The sequence below is a fragment of the Passer montanus genome, unplaced genomic scaffold (genome assembly GCF_014805655.1).
Source record: "Passer montanus isolate IOZ18808 unplaced genomic scaffold, ASM1480565v1 scaffold10, whole genome shotgun sequence".
Classification (NCBI taxonomy): Eukaryota; Metazoa; Chordata; class Aves; order Passeriformes; family Passeridae; genus Passer; species Passer montanus.
In genome coordinates, this window is record NW_024356505.1 from 39776712 (window position 1) to 39788444 (window position 11733).

The 11733-nt window shown below is 48.1% G+C and overlaps 1 protein-coding gene across 4 annotated transcripts in view; it reads left to right on the forward strand.

Moving 5' to 3' along the window:
- Positions 1 to 11733, forward strand: part of XIRP1 (xin actin binding repeat containing 1) — a 28528-nt gene extending 16795 nt beyond the window's left edge. For 3 of the 4 annotated variants that reach the window (XM_039708141.1, XM_039708149.1, XM_039708157.1), the window contains 3 exons: positions 37 to 188; positions 1414 to 1467; positions 3052 to 11733. In XM_039708141.1, the coding sequence (XP_039564075.1) occupies positions 3052 to 10737 (7686 nt within the window). In that variant the 5' untranslated portion in view covers positions 37 to 188; positions 1414 to 1467 and the 3' untranslated portion in view covers positions 10738 to 11733. The remainder of the gene's footprint in view (positions 1 to 36; positions 189 to 1413; positions 1468 to 3051) is intronic. The other variant, XM_039708165.1, reaches the window with a different exon arrangement.

Below are 11733 nucleotides of genomic sequence, written 5' to 3' on the forward strand. Positions count from 1 at the left end.
GCTCGTGGCTCACGGCGCGCTCTGTCCCTGTTCCAGATGATCGGGCACGGTCATTTTTAGACCCATCAGGCAGCACCAGCCACACACTTCAGCAAGGACGAGGGAGGTCCTCTGCGCCCTCCGTGAAGGAGCTGTCGGCTCTGTATCTCTCGCAGACAGCTGCTGCTGCTGCCAGCCCCGCACAGCCGGTAAGGACCCGCTCCTCCCCTCCCAGCCACCAGCGGCATCCCAGCAATGTCCCATCCAGCAAGGGGCTGTGAGAGGGTGACAGGGAACTTGTCTGCTTTTGTAACTCTGAAGAAACACCGCGTTTGGTTTCCCCAAAAGTGACTATTTTCCCCTTGATGCTTGCAAATGTAAGATAAATGTGTACAAACACGTGCAAATGTAGCATGTTTATTAAATTCACACATGCATGCACACACCAGGCACACACACACACAGAGTCCTACATCCACTAGCCTGTACAGTTTACTTATAACAAGATTTCATCTTTATTTGCACAGTTATATTCATATACATCCATGGAGAAAATAATCAGTAAGAGCAACACGTGTCTCCATGGTATCCCCATTCCAACACACACACATACACATGCACACACACACACACATACATACATAAACACACACACATATATATATATACACATATATATATGTCTATATATGTCATATTCAAGCATAACTTTGCAGTGCAACCAGTGTTTCTCTGTTTATATCCCTTAGTCTGGGATCCAGGGATTTAATCCCCCACTCCAGGCTGATCATTGGGCCACAGGATGATACAGGTTATAAGGGTTATGAGGCCTATTTTTCCCATTTCCCCAGTTCCACTGGTGATCCAGGAATGACATGGGATGGGATTTCATATCTGGACCCTTCCTGCAGGCACATTCATGTTTCTCCATACTCTGAACCTTTTCTGGGGCCTGTGGTCAGAGATGCAGTCTCTCAAGTGCTTATCAGGGACAGGAGCAGATAAAGCAGTCTCAGTTGAAAATAAATGAGTGGACACTGCATTTGGAAAATTACAGCTGGTTAGAGAACCAAGAAAATGTAGATCAGTTTCATTTTTTAAAATATTTAAGTATAAGGGAAAATAAAGGCTAAATCAAACTTTGGAGAAATCAGTGCTAGTTTTGTTTTTCCCCTAACTTAAAAAAAAAATATGTTTGGGGTTTTGCTTGTTGACTGAGACATTAGAAAACATATTTCTGATCAACCTGGAATAAGACTGTTTTCTCAGCTGTACAGAACTGCCAATGATCCAAAGGAGAAAATCACATCTGCATGGTTTTCAGTTTTCTGTAATTGATACACATATTAGTACACATAAGTATATAAAAATATATATGCATATAATGTGTCTTGCTGTGTAGTTTAATGGCATTTCTCCTCATATCTTTTCCAGAGTACTGTGAAGGACAACTCCATTCACTCTCCCCACAGACAGAAAAAAAGCAAGGTAGGAAATGCTTAAGATAAGCACTGTTATCTAACCAAATATTTGTGGCCTGTGAGTGTGATCTAAATACCCACACAAGGCAGCCAGGAGCACTTGCATACTGAATATAGCTATCAGCTGCTCGGCTGCCCTTCCCCACATTCAGAAGTTCTACACAGATTAAAAAAAAAAAAAACCAACAAAAACTCTTATTTTAAGAAGTGCATTCCAAGTACATTGCCTCATGCAAAATATTTGCATTTTTCACTTGCTGCAAAATATGCTGATTTTGGTGTGTTGAGTGTGGGTTTCTTTTACTAATGTTCAAAACTTATTTTTAGCCAGAACAATCTGTGTGTAACAGAGTGAAATAACACCGTGCACCATTGCTTTGAGCAACAACTAATAATATTCCGGGCATAACTCTGCAGACGTAACTGCACAGGCATGCCAAGGGTCAGCAGATCTGTTTACTGAAAGGAAAGCCACCAGGATTGCAGTCTCTTTTAGACAATGATTAAAGGCTTCAGCTACCTTCTCTGTGGATAAATGCCCAGGCAGTGCAGGTTGCAGGTATTCAGTTCAGTGTTCGGTGCCCAGGATGCACAAACTGAGGAGAAAAATTGCAGAAATGGAGGCTCAGATGGGGACTGGACAAGCACAGCCCACTCTTCACTTCTGTACCACCACTGCTAGGAATTTAAGATGAGCTCAGTCTGGCTGAGAATAAACAAGACTAACTTTCCTGACCCCCAGCTAGAGGTGTTGCCTCAACTTCTGGTCCCTCAGTCTTGCTTTTCCTCCTCAGGCAGCGTAGATCATCAGGCCTGCTGAATCCAGCAGTTTGCAAACTTTAGTTAGCCTCGTGCCTGTACAAGTCTGCAAATCAGAAGGGCTTTATAGGGCTTTATTTAAATCTCCAATTGTGTAAATGTGCATCTGCTCTTGTGCAAATGGGGCACACTTCTGAGTGCAACAGAAGAAATCATTAATCAGATGAACATCCTTCCCCAAGCCTTCCCTCCTGAGCAGTGAGTGGACACCCCACAGTGCTACCAAAAACTCACCAGCCAACCTCATCAGCTCAGTTTGACACTTTGGTTCCTTCTCCCCATTTTCTTCTTGAGACCTCTTCACAAATAGCTCCTTGGCTTTCTTCTGCACCCAGATCTTTTGTTCCCTGCCAGGTCCTCAGCCAGGGACACAACAGTTCTGGACACTTAACAGCAGGAAGGAGAAGTTAAATTTTCACTGACTTTTCTAAGTCAGCCTTATCCTTCTTGTGGTCACTCTCTCTTGGTCACATAGCCCAAATCAGGCACCTCTGTTGTGCTCTAGCTGGACTGAATCCTGGGAACTGTAGACTAATCATCTCACCTGGATTAGAGACCTTGCTTTGCTGTGGAACCAGGGCTAACACCAAGCCTGCAGCGTGTGCAGTGATGTGATGCTTTGGAGTGCTGTGTGCTACTGAACCAAAGGTATGGAGCTTACTGGGTGCACGGATTTTCCCTGTTGGCTTTTCCCTTTGCCATTCACTCCATTAACAGCCACGGGGATGGGGGGTGAGAGATGATGCTGACGTTTAAAACTGTTTCCCCAAAGATGTCAGAAGCTCAGAAATCATCTAAAGTTGCCATCCAGAAAATGGAAGATGACTTGCCTCCCCCTCCAGCCGTTGGCTCAGTCCAGGTCGTCGCTCCAGGGGGCCAGGATCTCAATGCACTCCCTGTGCCTCCTCCAAAGCAAGCCTTCTCCAAGTTCTACCAGCAGCGCCAGGTGAACGAGCTGAAGAGGCTCTACAGGCACATGCACCCTGAGCTCAGGAAGAACCTGGAAGAAGCTGTGACTGAGGACCTGGCAGAAATGCTTAACACCGAGGATCCCAATGCACAGGCGTCCGTGAACCTGGATAAAGTTCTCCCAGGAGAGGTTCAGTCCATGCGCTGGATTTTTGAGAACTGGGCACTTGACTCCATTGGGGACCATCAAGCCCCGAAGAAGCTGACAGAAGAAGAGATTATTCCCAGTGGGGATGTGAAAAGCACTTCCCTGAGGTTTGAAAGCCAGTCCATAAATGGATACAACCTGCCAACATCAGCCAAGGTGTCGGAAACAGACCTTGCCAGAGGGGATGTTCGCACTGCCCGGTGGCTCTTTGAAACCCAACCACTTGACACATTAAATAAACTGTATTCGGATGAAACCGAGGTGCAGGAGGCAGTTCTCAAGGAGCCTGTCCAGGGAGGTGATGTGAAAGGGGCCAAACAGCTCTTTGAAGCACAGTCCTTGGATGCCATAGGACGCTGCTCCTCAGTGGAGGAGAAGAGCATCCTACAACTCAAATCAGAAATCCAGGAGCTTAAAGGCGATGTCAAGAAGACTGTCAGGCTCTTCCAAACAGAGCCCCTCTGTGCCATAAGAGACAAAAGTGGGACTATCCATGAAATCAAGTCTGTCTGCCGAGAAGAAATCCAGACCAATGCGGTCAGGACAGCTCGCTGGCTCTTTGAGACCCAGCCCCTGGATACCATCAACAAGGACACTTCCAAAGTGCAGATAATCCGTGGGATTTCACTGGAAGAAATTGGAAGGCCGGATGTCAGTGGCGCAAGGTGGATATTTGAAACTCAGCCTCTGGATGCCATCAGAGAAATCACAGTTGAAGAACAGGACTTCCAGGCTTCGACAGATTTTGTCACAGGGGCGGATGTCACTAAACAACGATTGCTCTTTGAGACCCAGACTCTTGACTCCCTGAAAGGAGAAGTTTCACAAAGCGTTGTAGCCAAAGAACAAGTCATTGGAGGTGATGTGAAATCTACACTCTGGCTCTTCGAAACGCAGCCAATGGAAACCCTGAAAGACAATTTTGAGGTGGGACGTTTGAAGAAAGTAGAGCTTTCAGCAGAGGAGAAGGGAGATGTGAAGCAAAGAAAACATGTCTTTGAGACCTGTCCCCTTGGCAGTATCTCCAAGGCATTTGAGGAAGAAATTCCAGCCACCAGCGTGGAAGAGGTAGTGAAAGGGGATGTGAAATCTTTCAAAACCCTGTTTGAGACTCTCCCCTTAGACAGCATTAAGCAGGCTGATGCTGAGCCCACCACCAAAGAAGAGGAGGAGAAGATTCCAGCTGGCAATGTCAAAGCCAACCAAATCCTGTTTGAGACAACACCCCTGTATGCCATCAAGGATAGCTTTGGCAATTTCCACGAAGTCACCTCTGTAAGCAGAGAGCAGATCATCAGCGGTGACGTCAAGAACTACAAGTGGATGTTTGAAACCAGGCCCCTGGACCAGTTTGATGAAAGCATCAAGAAAGTGGATATAATACGGGGGATCACAAAACAAGAGGTGGTGGCTGGTGATGTCAGGACAGCCAAGTGGCTCTTTGAAACTCAGCCCATGGATGTCATTCATCTCCAAGCCACGGAAGGGGAGAAGCACCCCTCAGTGAGGCGGGAGATCTCCCAGAAGGGGGATGTGAAGACCTGCCGGTGGCTGTTTGAGACCCAGCCCATGCACACCCTGTACGAGAAGGCTGAGAAGAAGCAGGAGGAGGATGGCAGCGTGCCCCAAGCCGATGTGAAGTCCTACACGTGGATGTTTGAGACTCAGCCCCTGGACTCCCTGAAAGGCCAGGAGGAGCAGTATTTGCAAGTCAGTAAGGCCTACAGTCAGGAGGAATTGCAGGGAGTGGATGTCAAAACTGTCCGGCACCTGTTTGAGACAGAACCCTTGGGCAGCAGCGCTGTCAGTGAAGCTGACAGAAAAAAAACCATGAGGTATTCCAGCCGTGTGGAGTTCCAGTCTGGGGAAGTGTCCAGAGTGAAAGAGTTCTTTGAAGCCAAGCCCTTGGACACAGCCACCAAGCCAAAATCCCAGAAGGATGCTGGAACAATTGAAGCTGGGTCTGTGCATAAATTCACGTGGCTCTTTGAGAACTACCCCATGGACACCCTGAAGGACAACTCTGAGGGCATCCAGGAAATACCTCCTGAAAAGGATGCCAAGGGGGGAGATGTTGGAGGAAAAAGGTTTGTATTTGAAACCTATTCCCTTGACCAAATCAATGACAAAGTGGATGAGACAGAACTCCAGAAGATCCAGAAAGACACCATGAGCAAAGCTAACGTCAAGTCCTGCACAATGCTCTTTGAAAGCCAACCTTTATACGCTATCCAGGACAAAGAGGGAGGATACCATGAGGTCACTTCCGTGCAGAAAGAAGAAATCATGAAAGGTGACATGAAAGGTGCCCGGTGGTTGTTTGAAACTAAGCCCCTAGATCAGATCAAGAAGGAAGAAGAGGTGTTTGTCATTAGGGCTGTCACCCAAGAGGACATCAAGAAAGGAGATGTCCAGACTGCACGGTGGAGGTTTGAGACAGAGCCTCTTGACTCCTTCTCAGGGGGAAAGTTGTCCGTGCCCAGAACAGTGGATGATGTGCAGAAGGGAGATGTCCAGTCCAACAAGCAGCTCTTTGAGTCCCAGCAAGTGGGCCAGAAGAAGTACGTGAGGATGGTCAGCGTCAGTGACGTGCAGCGGGGTGATGTGAGGACATCCACTTGGCTCTTTGAGAACCATCCTGTGGACTCCCTGTATGGGGATGCAGAGAGGAGCTCATCCATGAGCACGGTGCAGAGAGAGGACAGCCAGAAAGGGGATGTAAAACGCTGCACCTGGTTGTTTGAAACCCAGCCCATGGATACCCTTAAGGACACAGAGGTGACGGTCAGCGCTGGGGCCCAAGAAGAGATCCCTCGTGCAGATGTGAAAAGCACAACGTGGCTCTTTGAGAGTACACCCCTAGATAAATTTGGTGCTTCTGAAGCTGGCATAGAAATAGAACTGAAAGAAAGAACCATGAAGGAAACTTTAGAGACTCTCTGCACTTGCCAGGCTATCCAGCATGGTGGGATCCTCATTGAAGCTAATGATATGGAGAGTGTGAAGATGGTGAAGTACCAGCTCAGCAGCCCAGGAGCTCCAGAGATCCTGAAAGAGGAGATTGTGGGAGGCCACTTGCAAAGGATTATGCTGCAGCTCCTGCACAGGACCAATGTGGAAGCACAGAGCATGCTGGTGGAGGAGGACAGAGAGGGCAAGATCAAAGTAAGCCCATTGCAGCTGCTGGACCAGAGTGAAGCTGTTAAAGGCAAAGAGGACTTGAGTGGAGATGTAGCCAAGGCCTTACAGGGTCTCCTCAGCCAAGATGCTTCCATCAAAAAGGGGATGGTCCTACAAGAGACAAAGTCGGGATCACTGAAGATGACTCTCTACTCCCTGCTGTTCCATTCTGTCCAGCAGAAAGTCGTTAAGGGGGATGTGAAATCAACAATTGGGAACTTGTTGGCTTCTTCTCAGGAGCAGAAAGCAGCAGCCACCATCAAGCGTGAGGACAATGAGAAGGGAAATGTCCAACTTTTTGCGAGCTGCATTGAGAAGGGAGACCTCAGCTATCTGAAGAATCTCCAGCAGGAGTCAGAGATACAATCCCTCATCTCCTCCCAAGCAGAGGAGGATGGGGCAGATGAGAGCGGCCCACGGGTTGTGCAGGGGGCTAACATACATGTCTTGGCAAATAAAGAACAAATGGAGAAAGTAATTGCAGGAGGTGAGCCAGGGGCTATGGAGGGAGCAAAAAAGGGATTTGCATGTGAAAGCGTGGGCAGAGAGGGTGTGTTGGAGAGAGAGGCTGTGCATGCAGCAGGTGTGGCAGGCACCACTGTGCAATGTCTTGGGAAGCCCCTGCCCACAGCGATGGGAAAGGAAGAAGTTCTGTCCGGAGGGCTTAAGGTGACTACAAAGTCAATCCAAAGGGTTGCAGATGCCAGCAAGAAGGCAGAGAAAGAAGAAGCCACCACTGCCCATTTGAAGGAACCAAAATCTATGCTACAAGGCACATTTCCAACACAAGTGACAGCTCAGAGGGCAGAAGTGGATGGGAAACAGCAGAGTGTGGTGCCTGGGGAAGCCAGCCAGACTCAGACAGAAGAAAAGGCTCTGGGCACTGATCTCCAGGCTGCAATGCAAAGCCTGAGGCTGGCAACAGCAGAAGCAAAAAACATTCAGCACCACGTTCAGAGCAAGTTCCAGAGGAACAGGGAGGAGGTCCACACAGCCTGCAGGCAGCAGACAGTCAGCTCACAGGGGACCATGACCCTTCAATCGACCCTACACCAACAGGACTCCTCATCCACCAAGAAGGAGAGCAGCAGCACTGCCACCAGGACCACCACCACTAGAGTCCAGGAGGCATCCAAGACCCACACAAGCGTGTCTGAGAAGAGCATAGCATCACACAAAAAGGTCAGTGCTTCTGAGGAAGTACAGGGACGACAACTATTGAGCCAGGAAATCCAAGTTGTGCCCAGTAGAGATTTTAGCATTAAGGATGGCCTTTATGCTGCCACACCCGTGAAAACCTATGTAAACCCTTGTGTTGAGTCTGATTTCAAAGAGCAATCAGAGCAAGAAGAAAGAGATGTTGGTGTCAGAGGGGATGTGCAGACAGCTATCAGAGCACTGCAAAGTGCCGCCACAGAACAGCGCCTGGTAGAAAAGGAGGACGTTGTCCGAGGTAATTTAAAAGCCACACTTCAGTCGCTGGAAAAGTCTAATGTTAATGTCTCCAGAGGGGATTTTAAAGCTGCTATGATATACAGAAATGCAGGGCAGTCCTATTCTGTGTGTAAAAAGAAAAATGAGACTCAACTCGCTAGTAAGGAGACTGCTGTAGTGGCTTCAGGGTCACAGGCTGATAATGACTTTCCTCCTCCTCCCTCAGTTGCTGTGATGAAAGCAGAGCATTGCCCACCCTCAACTAAAGCAGCAAGAGAAGGTGCCCTTCCATTACCAACCAGCAAAGATGAAGCCCCAGGATGTTCTGCACTACTCCAGACCCCTCTTCCTGCTCTCCCTTCTCTGTCCTGTAAACCCAGTGGCCAGAGTCCTGCAGAGAAGCCCAGGACTCCTCCAAAACCAGAAACTACTGCCCCACCCAAGAAAAAACCTGTTCCCCCTCCAAAACCTGAGCACCTCTTACACGAGGCACATTCTGCCTCTGCAAATTACAGCACAATCAGATCAACAAAACCCATCCCTCCACCCCTGCCTCCAAAACCTTCAGGCTTGAGGGACATCAACAAGCCAAGGCCTTTCCCCACAGAGCTGGGATTAAGCTGCATGGAAGTTCATGAACAATCAAGCTATGAGGAGGTTCAAGCAAAATGCTGCAATTCAGAGACATCTGTGAAGAAGTCTGTCACAGTTCAGGGTACAAACCCTGAGAAAAAGCTGCCAAAATACACTGCCAAAACCCCTCTCCAAATAGCAGAAGAGAGGTACAAGGCCAGCAAAGGAGGACAAGGAAAGACAGAACCAGACAGTGCTAAGACCTCAAAGCCAATGAAAAATGGAGTGGTTGGTTTTGAAGTCAAGCAGGGAATGATGAGTGATACAGCAGCTGCTCCAAGGAGATGCCCAGGCCAGGTGGCTCAAAGGCAGATAGAGCTGTGCCGAGAGGAGAATGGGTGCTCTTCACTGTCACCTCCGGCCTGTCCTGGCAGAGCACAGGCACAGGGTGTGCCAGGACAAACTGAGCCAAGCACCCCCACTGTGGGTCAAAATAGCCTTCCAAAAAGAGGAGATGGCACTGCACAAAATGCCTCATCCAAGGTGGAAAGGGAAAGTGTATCAAATTCTTATGGATTGTGGGATAGTCAGAGAGTTGTGCAGCAGGTGCATGAGAGGAGGCAAATGTCTCAGTCAATGTCCTTCCATCAGCAGTCAGTGAACTCCTTTGAGGAGCACCAGCAGGGAAACAGCAGGCAAGTGAAATGTCCTGATAGGGAGGCAGAGACACCTGCCCAGGAGAAGCCAGAGGTTGTTATGAGAGAAAAAAAAAAGAGCGAGACGGAAGATGAGCGTCGTAAGAGGTTGTCAGTGCACAAGGAGGAGATCATGAAAGGCAATGTCAAGGAGGCTATGGAGATCTTTGAGAACCTCAGGAGACAGGAGCAGCTGCAAGAGATCTTGACCCGAGTGAGGGAGTTTGAGGAGGAGACAAGCAAAGTGGATGTGAAAGCTCTCAAGAGCTTCTTTGAGAAGGTCCCCGAGTGGGTTGTGCGCCAGAAGGCCAAGCAACAGGACAAGGCTGGGGCAAAGGAGGATGCTGACAGTGTCTCCTCAGTGGATCTGGTTTTTGAGGACCTGGAGCGAGCAAGTGCTGAGATTCTCCACCTGAAGGAGCAGACACTTGCCCGCATCCAGGACATCGAGGAGGCCATCAAGAAAGCTATTTATTCCGTTTCTAATCTCAAATCTGAGTCAGACATTGCTGGGCTCTCGGGGCTGTTCAAGGAGTCTCTGGGGAGCGCCCAAAGCTCTGTGAGCAGTAGCAACATCCGTAAGATCAGCATTGTTTCAAGCAAAGCCAGGCAAGAGGAAGTCATGCTGGAGACAGGGGAAGCAGCATCTGTGGAAAGTGCAAAGGTGGCAGAAAAGACAGAGGCAGCCAAGGCAGAGCTGGAGGTTCCCCGCCTCGTTCAGTCTCGTGTCAGCTCTCCCTCCTCACCTTCCTACATCTCCATTGAGTCTGCTGCCAGGAAACCAGCAGAATCACCCAGGACAGCACATTCCCCCCAGGATCGCCCTTCACCAGACTGTCTTGACTCTCCAGGAAAGAGGGAGGCTTTTGCTCAGAACAGCTTTAACTCCTATAGCCACCCCTCAGCAGGGTCTGCTGGGCACGACACAAAACCCTCAGAGAAGAGATCAGACCCTGTCCAAACAAAAGCTGGGCTGAGCTCCATGAAACAGAACACCCTTGGCAGTGCCAACCATCCAACCAGTGACAAAGAGAAGTGTTCTCTGGACAGCTCCAAAGACAGCTGCCACTGTGGGGTGAAAGGCAGCTTTTCGGAATACCGCTCCCTGAACACCCCCAGCCCACAAAATCCACGGAGGCAGAAAAGCATCTTGGAGCTGCAGACAGGGCCTGATGGGTCCAAGCTCTACGGAGCCACCCGGACTGTCATGGAGCAGTATGAGGAAATGGACCAGTTTGGAAACAAAATCATCACTTCATCCACCACAGTCACCAAGCAGTCTGAGACACAAACGTCTTCCACACGCGATGTGGGCTCTCATCCCCAGTATGAGGTGTCTGCCTCACCTGTGTTTCGGAGGTACTTGAAGAGCCCAGGTGAAGACTTCCACACCAATGGGAGTTTTCAAGAGCCAGGAGTTGTCTTTGTCACCTTTGGCAACTCCAAGCCAAAGAAATAGGAGATTCTGCAGAACAAGAGAGGAGTGTATAAGACAAAAGAGAAAGGCCACGATAAACATTTATCCTGTTTTATCCACATTACAGACAGGGATTTACCTGCACCCTAAGAACTTCTCAGGGTCATCGTCTTGGCGTTTGCACACAGACAGCACAAGTGCAGCCTGCCTTGACACTGGAGAACAGCCCTCACCTGGCCAACCAGACAGACTTGGTGCTGCACCACAACCCAAAGTCCTGGCACTGTTAGAAGCACAAGGGAAAAATCCATTCATGGGCACCTTAGGGTACTTCCCCCTAGAATGTTTGGTGGGGGTGGTTGGAGGTGTTGGATCGGGCTTCTCTGAACTACTGCAGAAGGCAGGATCAATTAAAAAACCAATCAATCTGGTCACTGGCAAACAAACATCTTTATGGCACCTTCTTTTTCTAGAAGGACATCCTGTGAAGGACATCCTACACACACACACACACACACACACATATATATATATACACACAAGTTCATATTGATGGGTGGGTTGGATAGGTTTTCTCTTAGCCAGTAAGAAAAGAAAAGAAAAAAAAATCTCGAGTTGTTGTCAGTCTTGGACTTGGGGGAGTTATTTATCAGTTTGTTTTTCAGTTCCTGGAAAGTGTTTGATGATACTGGAAATTGTAAAGCTAAGGCCTATAGCTACTATCAATGCCATTCCCCCAAAGAATGATGCTATGAAAGATTCTCGAGACAGAATGGTTAGTGCTTTCTTTTCTTTATTTCTAGAATTGTAATTTATTATTCAGTATACACAAACCCCTTAGTTTAGATTTTTCCATGCTTTCCTACATGTTTACTGTTTAAATTCATTTTGAGACTTTGTAAAGCAATTTTTCTTATTATGACTTTGTTTTGTACATTCTCAACTCAACATTTTAGATTTTTTGTGGCTTTTGTTTTTGTTTTTGTTTTTTTAACTTCTATTGCTGCGTTCTGATGGTAAACTTTACCTCTAAAAATA